This window comes from Apis mellifera, linkage group LG7, assembly GCF_003254395.2.
Source record: "Apis mellifera strain DH4 linkage group LG7, Amel_HAv3.1, whole genome shotgun sequence".
Lineage (NCBI taxonomy): Eukaryota > Metazoa > Arthropoda > Insecta > Hymenoptera > Apidae > Apis > Apis mellifera.
In genome coordinates this window covers 2,981,632-2,994,721 of record NC_037644.1, presented here as the reverse complement: position 1 = coordinate 2,994,721, position 13,090 = coordinate 2,981,632, and the positions used below count along the sequence as shown (strand labels likewise).

Here is a 13,090-nt window from a genome sequence, read left to right as displayed (position 1 = left end):
TGTGACGTTTGAATCACAAATAAATATGGTACTGAGCAGCATGTAGTTTTATATATGTGTACGATGTGTCTGTCATAAATTCGGCCTACATTATCAAAATGTAATTTGTTAAAACTCATTGATTTGTAAAAAGTGAAGAAATAATTTTTTAAATTATATTTGGCAAAATGACAACATTAAATAATGTATTAAAAGCTATAGAAGCTTTAAAATCAGCTCAAGAGTCGAACACTCTTCTGTCAGATTCGAATGCAAGGTACAAGAATAAATTTTTGTCATTTAATAATTAAAATGATTTTATGAATATAATAATAAAAAAATTAATAAATTAAATAGATTATTTTTATTTATATTTTATTTATATTTAAATACGTATGATAAAACATTGTACATTTCATTCAATATATTTATAAAATTACATTTATTACTACAATAAAAAAATTAATAAAAATTGTATAATTTAATAAAAATATTTAATATATTTTTTATTTTAAATATATATTTTTATTTTACAAAAAGGAAAGATAAATTAACATGTTGCATGACAATAACAGAAGGAATATGTTCACCAACTGTTAAAGTAGCAGCCAAGTTTCCTCAGGTACTTAGTCTTTCAATTGAAACATTACTGATATTGTGTAATGATGATGAATCTGATGTCAGAATGGTAGCAGATGAAACATTAAATAAAATTATAAGGGTATAATATTTAAGTTTTATAACCTTTAATAATAATCGTAACTGAGCTATATATATTTTAATAACTATTTTATTTGAAAGGCAATGGCTGACAGTAATATTGTTAAAATTCAAATAGAACTTTATAATGAAATAAAAAGAAATGGACCTGCTAGAACATTAAGAGCTGCTCTTTGGAGATTTGGACTTCTCAGTCATATGATTCGCCCTACAAGAGGAAAAGCATATGTATTTAATTTGATACCATGCATAGTAACTATTGCACATCGATCTGAGGAATCTGTAATTGAAACATTGTCACAATCATTACCATTAATTATGAAAGCACTAGGGCCTTTTATGACAGACAATGATGTTAAGGTAATTTCTTATGTTTACCATATAATTCAATATGCATGATATTAATAAATATATGTCTATGATTTCTTTTTCTAGACATTATTGAAAGCATTCTTTGAAAATGTATCTTCTGTACAAGCAGCATTTCGTAGAGCTGCAGCAAATATGATTTTAGCAACATGTTTAAATTGTCGAAAACCACAATTTTTTTTAAATTATGTATTGAAATATCTTTTAGGTAAATTTATAAATATTATATTTAAATAATATATTTTTTATAAATTAAACATTTTTCAGCTATAGTAGTGCCTATAAATGAAGATGAAAGTCGTATAGCAACCATTATTGGTATATTTGGTTGTATAAGAATAATTTTACCACATATATGCAACTCTTCAGAAATTCAAGATGATGACATAGTTCAGACAGATACCTTATTACAAATTTATGAACTATGTTTACATTATACAAAATGGCATTCTGATCATAACGTTATAAATGCTGTTTTGGAAACATTGACACAGTTTTTAAAGTCACCTTCAAAAGTTTTAGTATCATTATTATTATCGAATCAAGGTATAACACATAGCAGAATAGCATTGAATCAAAATGAAATGACATTATCATTAAGTCAAGCAAGTACTTCTAGTACTGCAACTGCTTGTGAAGAAAATTCTGATTATACTTTAAATTTACTTGATTCTGATTTACCTGAGATAAATCCAAAGATAGAAAAATGGATATTAGATTCGGAAACTGTACCTCCTTTGGCCCAAAATTTACAAATTCCAAAGGAGTGTACAAATAATATTATAGAAATGAAAGGAAAAATTTTAGAAAATTATAATAGTTTGAAATTTGGAGTAACTGATAGTAAGATAAAATCTATAATATAAATATGATTTGTATTAATTAAAAAATAATATGATCATTATGATCATTTAAATTATTTTATTCTAGATGAAACAGTTGAAGAAGGTAGTGACATTGGAAGTGAAATAGAAAAATCGGAGAAATTTTATTCAAATTTACAAAACGAAACAAAAGAAGTAGACACTACCGAGGAAATTGCATCGTCTATCGCTTCTCCTAAGAAACTTTCTCTAGATTTCTCGTTACGGGAAATAGATATTGGAACTTTTACAGATTCTGATATATCTTTAAAATTTTGTTGTCGTTATTTAGTATCATCTTTCCTCTTAACTGGCAATGTTGGTTATGTAATACCAGACAAATATTTTCGTGTTAGTGTAAAATCTCTTGCTTTAACTTGCGTGGCTTATATTTTAAGACTTTGTCCGAATTTATTTCTAATTCCTGTTGCAAAAGAATCAAATTCTAATGAAAATGAACAAATGATAACAGATATTTTATTATTTGCAAATCATCCAGATCCTCAAATTAGGGGTAATGTATCAATTATTATTGGTACATTTTTAAAATCTATATATATTCAATATGGAGGATCTTTTAAAAAATTTGAAGAAGAAATCGCGAATAAAATTCATGGCATTATATCTTTAGAAAATTTGATTAAATTACTTTTAAAGGTAAATTTTTATATTAAAATTTATTAATTTTAATATTAATAAATGTTCGAAATTTTTTATCTATGTTTAAAATAGGGTTTAGAAGATGATTCTGCAACTACATGTCGACAAACATTAACAGCACTTAGTTTATGTCTACCAGAATTGTTAGAATCTGTTGACAATAAACATGGAATTACCATATTAACTGCATTACCTCAACTAGTAAAAAATCCATATTTTCTGGTGAAAATTAAATTAGTGGAATTATTGAGTGAGATATCATATGTTACTGTAGAACATATAAGTGGTGGATCAATGTTCCAAAAACATTTTATCGATGTTATTGTAACGCTATTAGGTGATCAAGATCAAAGAATTAGACATGCAGCATCTGATGCTATTGTAAAGTAATTGTCGAAATTTATATTATTTATTTGTGTATTTGTATTATTATATTAATAGTTTAAAATTTTTTTGATTAATATAATATATATATTTTTTAGAAGTATTCCTTTGTTACATTATCAACAACCACATGATGATGTTATTACGCGAAAAGCTGTACAATATACGGAAAAATTTTTAAGTGCAGTAACCAGAAGTTCTGTAGAATTATCTTCTTGTCAACAGAAACAGAAGTTCTTTATAAATACCTCTATACAGCCATTTACAGCTTTAAATTTTCATGATGCCATGAACTATCGTCCAAATATAGAATACTCATTGTCAATTATAATTAATATGTTGGCAGAAATTCTTGGAGTACAATCATCAAAATATTTAGTATATGGCTGTTGTGAAGCTCTTTTTCGTTTAAGCGAAGTATACAACACTACAGTATATATTAGAGGATGGGATTGTATCTCACCGAAAACATTGTTGAAAAAATCCCATAAAAAAAGCGGTAGCCGATTAGATATTAGCGATTCGAATTTTACAAACGATATGATGCCATCGTCGGTGAGCAATGGTCTTTTATCTTTAGCTCTACCTTTATTATCGTCATCTCCTATAAGCTTAGATCTATTAACACATAAACATTTGGTACTTCTTGCTGGCAATCTTGCTTCGGGTTTAGCTTTTTGTAATTTTAAACCTAATGATCCAACCAAAACTTGGTGGGGTACATTTAAAGATAAACAAATAGAATTGTTATTAACACATATTATGAGAGTGTTAAATATATTTGTTCATATAATTGATGATGTACAATTGACACAAACTAGTACAAAAACAACGTTACCATCTTTATCATCCGCGCAAACGTTATCTCCAAAAAAAAAAATAATATCTGAACCGAAGATGAAAGAAAAAGGAGAAAAAATTGGAAGCTCAAAATTTGGAAAAGAACAAATGGGTGCGTTTGTTTCTACATCGCATTACATGAAAATGTATGAAATTCTTAAAGCTGCACATTTGAATTATTTAGCCACGCTTGAACCATATGCTAGCGAAATGTATTTGTCTCTGTTAAATGCGATTTTAGATGTTCTTTCACAAATTCTTGAAATTATATCTGTTAATGAAGCAGCTCAAATTGCGGAAGAAATTCTGTATTATTTACAAAATACTGTTGTGTTGTCTCCAACCGCAACCGTTCAATGTGTTCAACAACTATTGAAGTGTTTATTTAGTACTAATGTGTGTGCACAATGGAATGAATTAGATATACAGAAAAATTCGGACAGAATAACCATATTATGGGATGACATCAAGGGATTTTATAATTACTGTTTTCAAAGTCCTGCAAGACAAATGGCAGATACTATAAAATCCATAGGAAACAATTGCAGGGGTGAAAACGAACCAGATACCGGGTGAGTTTATATCGTTATTATTTCAGTAATATACTAATACGTGTATAAATATATTTTTTTACATAAATTATTACATACAATTTTTTTTTTATAGGTGGATAGGTTTGTTACATAGAAAAGGGGATAGAAAATTTTCTTCTATTTTTAAAAATTTATCGAGATCATCCGATCAAAAAACCTCGGTAGCTTCGTTTATTCGTCTCTTTGAGCCAATGGTTATAAAATCCTTGAAACAATACACTGTAACAAGTAACGTGTCGTTACAGTGTCAAGTATTAATGTTACTTAGTCAGTTAGTGCAATTAAGAGTTAACTATTGTTTGCTGGACTCTGAGAGAATATTCATTGGATTTGTGTTAAAACAGTTTGAATTTATTGAAGAAGGCCATGTGAAACAAACGGAGGATCTATTACCAAAGATTTTCAATTTCCTAGTTCATTTATCGTATGAGAAAAATCATTCAAAAGCCATAATAGGAATTCCAAAGATAATTCAATTATGCGACGGACTTATGGCAAGTGGACAACCAGCTCTTACATACTGTATACCAGCTCTCGCTCCGGTTGTAGAAGATGTATTTTTAATTAGAAATGCAAGTTTGAATCCAGTAGAGCAAAGAGAGCTTGAGACGACAAGAGAAGTTTTGATTTCAATGCTTTTACGTCTTGTGGAATATTACCAAATCATCGAACTTCTAGCATTATGTTTAACGGAATCTAGATTCAGCGGAGATGGTAATGGAGAAGAAAAATGGAGAAGATGGTCTAGACTAACAATGGATTCTGTTCTTCCTATGCTAGCTGCCGGAAAAATTCGAATAGAATCGGAGAAAGCACACATAGCGATGGTTAAATTGTTCGCAGCTATTTCTCCCACGGTTTTCAGACCAGTCGATCCTCTCTTAAAAGTACTTTTTGCCAAACCCGATTCTTTAGATACTTCAAGTTTGAGATTGAAACGATGGTTAGGGGTAGTAAACGTTGTTTTATTATCTTTGATAGCATGCTCGAAGGAGGAAGCAATGCTTGCGCGGCTTTCTGATTTGAGTATAAATTTTTCAGAGTTATCACAATCCTTTCTTCATACAAAAACTCCTCGAACTACAGATCCTCTAAATGTTTTAGACAGTCAACTTGTCAAAGTACCGCCTGAAAGGATATTAGCTAGATTTATTTTTAATGTCATCAACTTGGTGGGTTCCAAAGTTTATAATCTTCTTGGATTGTTAAATCCTAATCTTAATGATCCATACGTTGCATTCTCAGAATCAATAGAAAATGATTACTATTTAATCCATCAATTCGCATTCTTCCTTCAATTATGTATTCATATGTTTGAGTCTGGAAGTCATTGTAAAGTTGCGAATGCTGTAATACAAATGATACAAGGTAGAAACGTTCTTGAAGAAGAAAAGCTACCAATAGCTGATCTAAACTTCTTGATGTTAAACATTGGGAACAAGTGTCCAACGTTAACTTGTCAATGGGCTTATTTAATGACTTTATTAGGCTATAACGAAATGACCTTTTGGTCGAAGATATTGGGCACCCGTCGAGCGGAATACGTCGTACACTGCCCTCCGAGTGAAGAAAAAAATATAAACTGTGAGAGTAGCATTAATATTCAAATAATTAGAAAAGGTGGTATCATATTGTTTTGCGATTACGTGTGCGAAACTTTGTGCGATGCAGAACCTTTGACATGGTTATTGGTTAATCATACAGAGGAGACGGTTAATAACGCTATTGAATCACCTGTCAGAGATCTATTGACAACAGCTATACATAGAAATCCTGCAGCTAGTGGATTATTAGTACAAGCGATTGCAACGAAGTGCACAGATTTGTCACCACCTAGTTTCGTAAAACGACTTTTACAATGCATAGAAGGTGCTCATCATTCTCAGAGCGGAGCTGTTTTAATGACACTGATACCGAGATTATTATCGACTAAATATCTTGCATTGTCAAGGATGGCAGCGAAAATAGCTAGTCGAAGAGTGGAGATTTTATTGACCACACCTGCAGCGGACGTGATGAAACAATTATCGAAAGATGATTTTACCAAAATTATGGAGACACTTCAAATGACCAAGCTTGCGAAGAAACATGGCGGACTAGTCAGTTTGTTGAACAAATTAGGAGTACAATATTACGATTTGTCCCCTCTTGAACTTGATCAATGCAGACCGTTTAATCCATCCACCGTGAAAAGTATTCAATTGGATCGTAATTGGTTTTTGTCGCAGGTAAAATTACGATGTTGTAATTCAAATATCAATTATAACCTGTCAGAAGCAGCACAATTGTTAAAAGTTTTGGATTTTGAAGATTGCCTTGGTATTTTGTCTTCCAAAGAGTTCAATATCGCGATATTGAAGCCATGCATAATATTAGGCGTGCGAATGAGCGTAGAGAAGTGCCAAAAATTAGAATTCGGTGTAGCACAGAACGAGAAAGATTTTAATTTTGAAACTAGTCCATTGTATAGCGCCGCCAAACAGTGTTTACTGGATCATATCCATTACGTCATCGATTTAATGCCTAAACCGCATTATATTTACAATCCAACGCAATCGAATAACAATTCAAGGGAGTTGAAGTACGCGATTCGATTGAACGAACTTCTAAACGAGTCGGTATATTGGGACGTGCTTTTTATGTTGATACCAGCTGTAAAGATATATATGAAAACGTTATCAAAATTAGCGAAATATAATTTAGCGAAAATCGATAAAAAATCTGAAGAAGATTTAGCCAAGTTTGCAGTTCTATGCCTGGAATTAACGTACTGGATGGTACATTGCGACGAGAAAAAGGTGAAAAAATTGAAACCAAGGAACATGGAGCTCGCGTTGAGTTGCGCATCTGAGATTTTAAAACATCCTGGCCCTAACAAAGTTTTTGGGGAGAACACAAGGTACTCGTGGGTTTGTAGCGGTGCTGCTTCATTAACAAGGATAGTAGAATATTTGCTAACGACACTCGACGCCTTACCAGTTATAGATACACGTGCTTTAGATCCAGCGCTGGAAGACGAGGATACTAAAGATTTCGCCCATGCTTGCACGCGGATGGCTAACCTCATCGCTTGGTTGGAACGATGCCAAAACGAGCAATCATCGTCAACAAATATCCCACGATACATGTTCGACACTATACAAGATTTGATCGTAAGCATTAGCCGTCAACCGCTGGTAAATTCTTATATTCTAACTCCGCCATTGGTTTGGAAGCAAAATTGGAACGTTGTCGGTTCCGGTCCAACCAAATGTTACTTCCCTTTATTACCCTCGGAGTCGAATCTTCTCCAGGAGGTGGAAATCTTGGAGCAATTTATTTACAGGATAAATCTGTTGGGCTGGATATCTCGATTACAATTTGAGGAGATATGGATGGCACTACTGGGCGTGCTCAATCTGTCGCAAAATGAGAACGTGTCGAGAGAAGAGATTCCCACGTTGATCCAAGCGAGTACCTTGGCTGTACAAGCGATAACGAAATTGCTGTTGCACACTTTGCTTCTTCCTTATCCAGGCAATCCAAAGGCCAGCAACGTGATCCATCATCCGAGGGATCCCCAGCTTTCGGTTCATAAAATTAGCTCGCAAAAGTTGTACGCGATCCAAGATTTACTCACGTGGAAACACGAGTGCATGAACGATTTGGAGGTTAACTACGGGTTAAACATGGACCACATCTTCCATCGGGGAAACGTGGAAAGGGTCGCGAATTTGTGCAAGTATACGTACAGTCAACTTTCCGTTTCTTACTTGTGGTCATTATGTAACTTGTACGAGGACAAATTGAACGCCTCTGTTCTTAACTTAAAGAATAGGAGGAACGATGCGTTAATGTCGGCGTCGCTCGATTTAGATTCCTGCCTCCGTTTCTTGATAGAACTTTACACATCATGGATGTCCCCGCAAGCTAATACACCTATACAATTGCTCACCGAGACTGTCAAATCTATTCTAGCAATTTCGGAATTGTTCGTCGAAAGAGCTCAGTATCAATGGATGTTGGACATGTGTTTGGAAATCTCCAGGATCCATCCTGCTGAGAATGATATTTTGCATCAATATTTAGTAATTTCCGTTTGTAAAGCTGCCGCAGTATTAACGCCATTGGTATGTATTCTTCAAATTTATTTATTTTTTTTTTTTTTAGATACCATATCTCTTTTTCATTATATATTATGTTATGTGCTTTTAAGGATTTTGAAACATTGGATAAAGTGAAGCGTTTAGTAGATGCAAATCTCAAATCGAACTTCCTACCTGCAAAAGTATCCGCCCTTCATGGCTCGTTGTACCTGTTGCAAAGCGCTGTGCTTGCTAATTGCGAGGAGACGATGAATATTATACATCCGTTAGCGATAGAATATATACAGAAACATCTTGACGCGCAAGATTTGAACGGGTAAGATAACAATTTTTATTCTGATTTATATGTACTTCTTTTTTCTTTTTTTTTTCTTTTTGCTGAAATTAATTGCTTATTTAATTCAGTGTGTTGAGTCAAAGCGAAGAGCATCAAGGTGTGATGTGGGCTCTGGTGTTCTTTTTATTAGAGCACGCAGAAGATACTCCACCAGATACGGAAGCACCGGCCGTGTTAGAATTAGTTCTCACTTTACTCACATCGCAAAATATTTCTTATAGTTTGCATCAAACCCTTTTGCAGGTATATTAATGTGTGCTCTCTCGTGCAAATACTAATTATTTTTTAAACGCATGTTATACGCTTATTATACGTTAATTTTTTATATAATATTGTTTTTTCTTTTCATATAATACAGGGACTGGAACGGCTCGTAGCAACGAAAAGTGTGATTGGAAAGGTTGCAGAGCAAATAGTAAAAGTTGCGATCGACCGTTTGAAACAGCCTAGTCCTATGTTATCGTTACCCGCCTTGCAATTATTATTGACTTGCATGTACACGGAATCATCGGATAGATTGAACCAATTAAAAACGGAGGAGCCGTTGCCAGATATTGAACCGGAAACGCTGGTCCGGTCTATTGAACGTACATCTGCAATTTTCGATAAAATTAGGAGGGGACATTCTATGGAGGTGGAACTTTTATGTACAGTCTTGTCGAGCGTGCTTGCCGATTTCTTTCCACCTTTAGAAATTTTAACTAAAGTCATAGGGGAATTTTTATCGCCGCAACAACCTCATCCACGATTACTTTCTGCTGTTGTATTTAAGGTTTGTTGTATCATTAATGATCAATAACAACAATAGTAATAAAATAAATTAATAATCTATGTATATATAATAATAATCTATGTATAATAATCTATGTTATAATCTATGTTAATCTAAATATATTAATAATGCTATTTATAGCATAAGTATATTTGTAACTTCTAGCTTGTGAACAATGAATAATAAAATAATTGTTTACAGGTTTGCGAGAGAGCATGCACTTGCGCGCAAATGGAACTTCTCCAAGATTGGGTTGTATTTAGCTTACCAAACTTTATTCAGAGTTTGCCGATCACGATGTCGACGTGGTGCTTGTCTTGTTTTTTCATTAGTACATCCACGAATCATTGGTTAAGAGCATTGTATCCTATTTTTTTATAATTTTCCATTTTAATTCGTTCGTTTATCGCTTATACAAATTTTTCTTAACTAAATTTTATTCAGATTTCCTTATATTCAATCCAGAATAGGAAAACACGAGTACGAGGATAAAAAGATATTATGCATTGCTGCTTCTGATTTCTATCGTAAGGTATATATATATAATTTTATAACAAGAAATAATCAAATTTCACGGTATTAATAATAATAATATTTTTTTCAATAGTTATCTAAGGAAACTCAAAAGAAGGCTTTCGTGGAAACTTTTGAAGCAGCGGCAAAAGAACCTGGAACTCCGTTTAGTGACATTTTAGCGTCTTTTTAGCTAGTCTTATTATTGATTGTTTTTATCATTGATTGATGTAAGAAAGTTAAAATCAATCAAAAACAAGAAGTTTTCATTCAGAAGTTGTAATTACGTTCTTAATTCTCTTTGTAAATTGATGTACAATCATTACGCGACATAGATTTATCGCGTGTACAGTTATACGTGTATGTGATGATATTTATTTTACATCGTGTCCTATTGAAAAGAGATAACATGTTTATGATAAACAATATTTTTTAAATATTTCACGTCTGTGTATTTTGAATGATACCTTTCCTTATAAAGTAGAAAAGAAAAATGAAATAAGTTCTCTTCACATTAATTGGATATTTTGATTGTCTTTTTGGATTTCCATCTGTTTTCTTTTATATAGAAGAATAAATGAATGGTACTATAGTAGACTACTTCAACAAAGGACAAAACGCTAGCTCCCAGAAATAATCCTGCTGCTCCTCCAATACTAGCTGTAATGTAAGATATATACATTAATAAAAAGTTTTATTAGTCTAGTAGATCATTTAATTTTGAGAAAGATTTGAAAAATTTTTTTTATATTAACCATTTTTTCTTTTTTCATTTTTATAATATTAACAATTATCAAAATAACACAAATGTATACACATATATATTCTTATATTTCTGACACAATAATATTGAACTATAAATTAGAATTATTTTTTTATTATTTTATTTAATTTTAATTATAAAATTTGATATACCTGTTTTGTATTTACTTCTTTGAATATAAAGATACGAAAATATATAAATAAAGGTATTCTAGACATATTTGAAAATATTTCCATACATACTTAGTAAATCAGTGAAGCCATACAACAATGATCTGTAATAAATGATTTGTGGAAGTTCAGTACTCATAGTTACTGCGTTTGCATCTACATTCATTTGTTCTCTGAAATAATTTTAATTTTATTTATTTTATTTATATGTTCCTTATTTTTTTTTATTGTAATATAAATTAAATTTAATTATAAATACATGCTAGTCTCGTCGATATTTTTGATCTGATAGGAAACGACATTACAGTTTGGGATACACTTGCAAACAAAAGGATATTCGTATAGAAAAAGCTTCTTTCTTATATTACCGATGCAACGAAGCTGCGTTGCATTGCACGTGTTTACACCATCTGCAAATATTAAAAAATTTTTCATTTATATTTAATCACGTCACGCCGATTTTAACGTGGCTTACCAATAGGCCTGGCAAAATGGGGACGGCAATTGCAATTATCTTGTATCACTTTCATTCTGCATTCTATGATGCACATATTTTTCGTATAAACTGGCCAAGTTTTTAAACCGCCATCGTCGAAAAATTTACACTTTCTTTGACGAATAGAGAGCTCTTGGACATTCGGTTTCGTCTGGATCTGTGACGCAAATATCGTATTTCTGTAAATTTTCTTCGAATGTGTCCGTATCATAGAGATGTCGTACGTTATCAATTCGAAAGGATCGGACACAGTGAACTGAGAAAAGAAAAAAATTAATTACCATCATCTATGATTTTCAAAAATTAGAATAGAAACATTCATTTGTATCCTCACCGTAGCATCGAAAGGTGTATTAAAATTTTCTATTAAATTATCGATGGACGTATCGTAATTCTGGAGATCATCTGGTATAGGAATCGTGGTCCAATTATCATTTTTCCAATAGCTTGCATAAAAGATTATATTTGTAATCATTCGATTAGAAGAATTACTCGTTAAAAAAAAAAAAATACCAACTTTAACGTAGCATAGACTGCAAACACGTTCCTTGACACGAGACACAATCCTCTTTCTGTAACTATCCAAGTCTCGTAAGGATCAAAAGGTTTCACTGACAAAGGGTTCGAACCTATATCTTGCTTCAGATCGTAAAGGATTTCTAGCCACTTGTTCGCTGGTACTTTGTCGTAAATAGGCGTTTCCATCATATTTTCGTAAGTGACAGTACCGAGAAAGGTGAAGAATTCTCTCGCCTCTGGTGTGTCTTTAATATCGTATCTAAGGTACATTCAACACGTTAAAAAAAAATTTCATCTTATATACGAGAGAACAGATCTTACTTTTTAAACACGTCCGTCATTTTCATTGGATCCACAGTCTGAGTCATGCAAACGAATAGAGACCATCGTGGAATTTTAAACGAATCTTTATTGTTATCCATTACGATAACCGTGGCGTTATTCTGATAACGATCCCAGAAAATATTCGACAAAACGATCAAGCACACCAGAGCTCCGACAACGAAAAACAATATTAAGAATCTTGTGAACGAATGTTTCATTTGTTAAAAATCATTATGATTGTTAATATATATATCATTCAAGTTTACTTACCTTTCAAAGGGATGTTTATTTGGCGCGACCAAATGATTCAAACCGTGTAACGTTCCAGAACTCGCGAATTTCACGAAATATTTTCCTGCTACGGATTTCGGATTGATAGATGGCAGGCCGATCATAGTTGGATACGCCGACTTTTCCCTCCTCGTGATTCTCTGGCGTGCTTGTAGATCCGGCAATATTTCATTCTCGCAGAAATACTCGTTTTTCTCCAATGTCGTTTCAAGTGTTTTTCTCGCCGATTTTTTCGTCATTGTTCTTTTTTATAGCAAGTAGTATTAATTCCTTTTTCAACGATATTCACGCGAGTGTCGCAACAAACGAACGATTGTTTGTCATTCGATACGCTACCTTTTTCAAGGATTCTTTTCATCGATCGATACAAAAGACATTGCACGCGAGATTTTTATCATTTTTTTTTTATAGA

The 13,090-nt window shown here is 32.4% G+C and overlaps 2 protein-coding genes across 3 annotated transcripts; one reads left to right on the top strand and one right to left on the bottom strand.

Annotated features, from left to right (window-relative positions):
- The first annotated feature begins 25 nt into the window (after positions 1 to 25).
- On the top strand, positions 26 to 10,559 carry LOC726358 (huntingtin). Of its 2 annotated transcripts, XM_001122101.5 has the most exons (15): positions 26 to 256; positions 520 to 700; positions 781 to 1,059; positions 1,135 to 1,276; positions 1,336 to 1,911; positions 1,999 to 2,588; positions 2,664 to 2,977; positions 3,074 to 4,387; positions 4,482 to 8,517; positions 8,604 to 8,809; positions 8,899 to 9,073; positions 9,189 to 9,602; positions 9,804 to 9,964; positions 10,047 to 10,134; positions 10,210 to 10,559. In XM_001122101.5, the coding sequence occupies exons 1-15, from the start codon at positions 168 to 170 to the stop codon at positions 10,306 to 10,308; spliced, it is 8,664 nt and encodes a 2,887-aa protein (XP_001122101.2). In that variant the 5' UTR covers positions 26 to 167; the 3' UTR covers positions 10,309 to 10,559. The 2 variants fall into 2 exon arrangements, with proteins under 2 accessions (XP_001122101.2, XP_016768461.1); XM_016912972.2 differs by lacking the exons at positions 8,899 to 9,073; positions 9,804 to 9,964; positions 10,047 to 10,134; positions 10,210 to 10,559 and having other exon boundaries at positions 9,189 to 9,346.
- LOC100578207 (pickpocket protein 19) lies at positions 10,379 to 13,079 on the bottom strand. Its single transcript, XM_016912978.2, has 9 exons — positions 12,658 to 13,079; positions 12,385 to 12,585; positions 12,062 to 12,322; positions 11,879 to 11,990; positions 11,524 to 11,800; positions 11,308 to 11,458; positions 11,121 to 11,221; positions 10,583 to 10,775; positions 10,379 to 10,506 (listed from the first exon to the last, which is right to left on the bottom strand). The coding sequence occupies exons 1-8, from the start codon at positions 12,915 to 12,917 to the stop codon at positions 10,630 to 10,632; spliced, it is 1,509 nt and encodes a 502-aa protein (XP_016768467.1). The 5' UTR covers positions 12,918 to 13,079; the 3' UTR covers positions 10,379 to 10,506; positions 10,583 to 10,629.
- Positions 13,080 to 13,090: the final 11 nt, after the last annotated feature.

Excerpts from the sequence above, each read along its gene's own strand:
- LOC100578207 (XM_016912978.2), bottom strand. The coding sequence starts at position 12,917 with ATGACGAAAAAATCGGCGAGAAAAACACTTGAAACGACATTGGAGAAA. Across the intron at positions 12,586-12,657 it reads AATAAACATCCCTTTGAAAG|ATTCTTAATATTGTTTTTCG; the intron begins GTAAGTAAACTT and ends TTCGTTCACAAG. Across the intron at positions 11,222-11,307 it reads AATATCGACGAGACTAGCAT|AGAACAAATGAATGTAGATG; the intron begins GTATTTATAATT and ends AAATTATTTCAG.
- LOC726358 (XM_001122101.5), top strand. The coding sequence starts at position 168 with ATGACAACATTAAATAATGTATTAAAAGCTATAGAAGCTTTAAAATCA. Across the intron at positions 2,978-3,073 it reads GCATCTGATGCTATTGTAAA|AAGTATTCCTTTGTTACATT; the intron begins GTAATTGTCGAA and ends TATATTTTTTAG. Across the intron at positions 4,388-4,481 it reads GAAAACGAACCAGATACCGG|GTGGATAGGTTTGTTACATA; the intron begins GTGAGTTTATAT and ends TTTTTTTTATAG.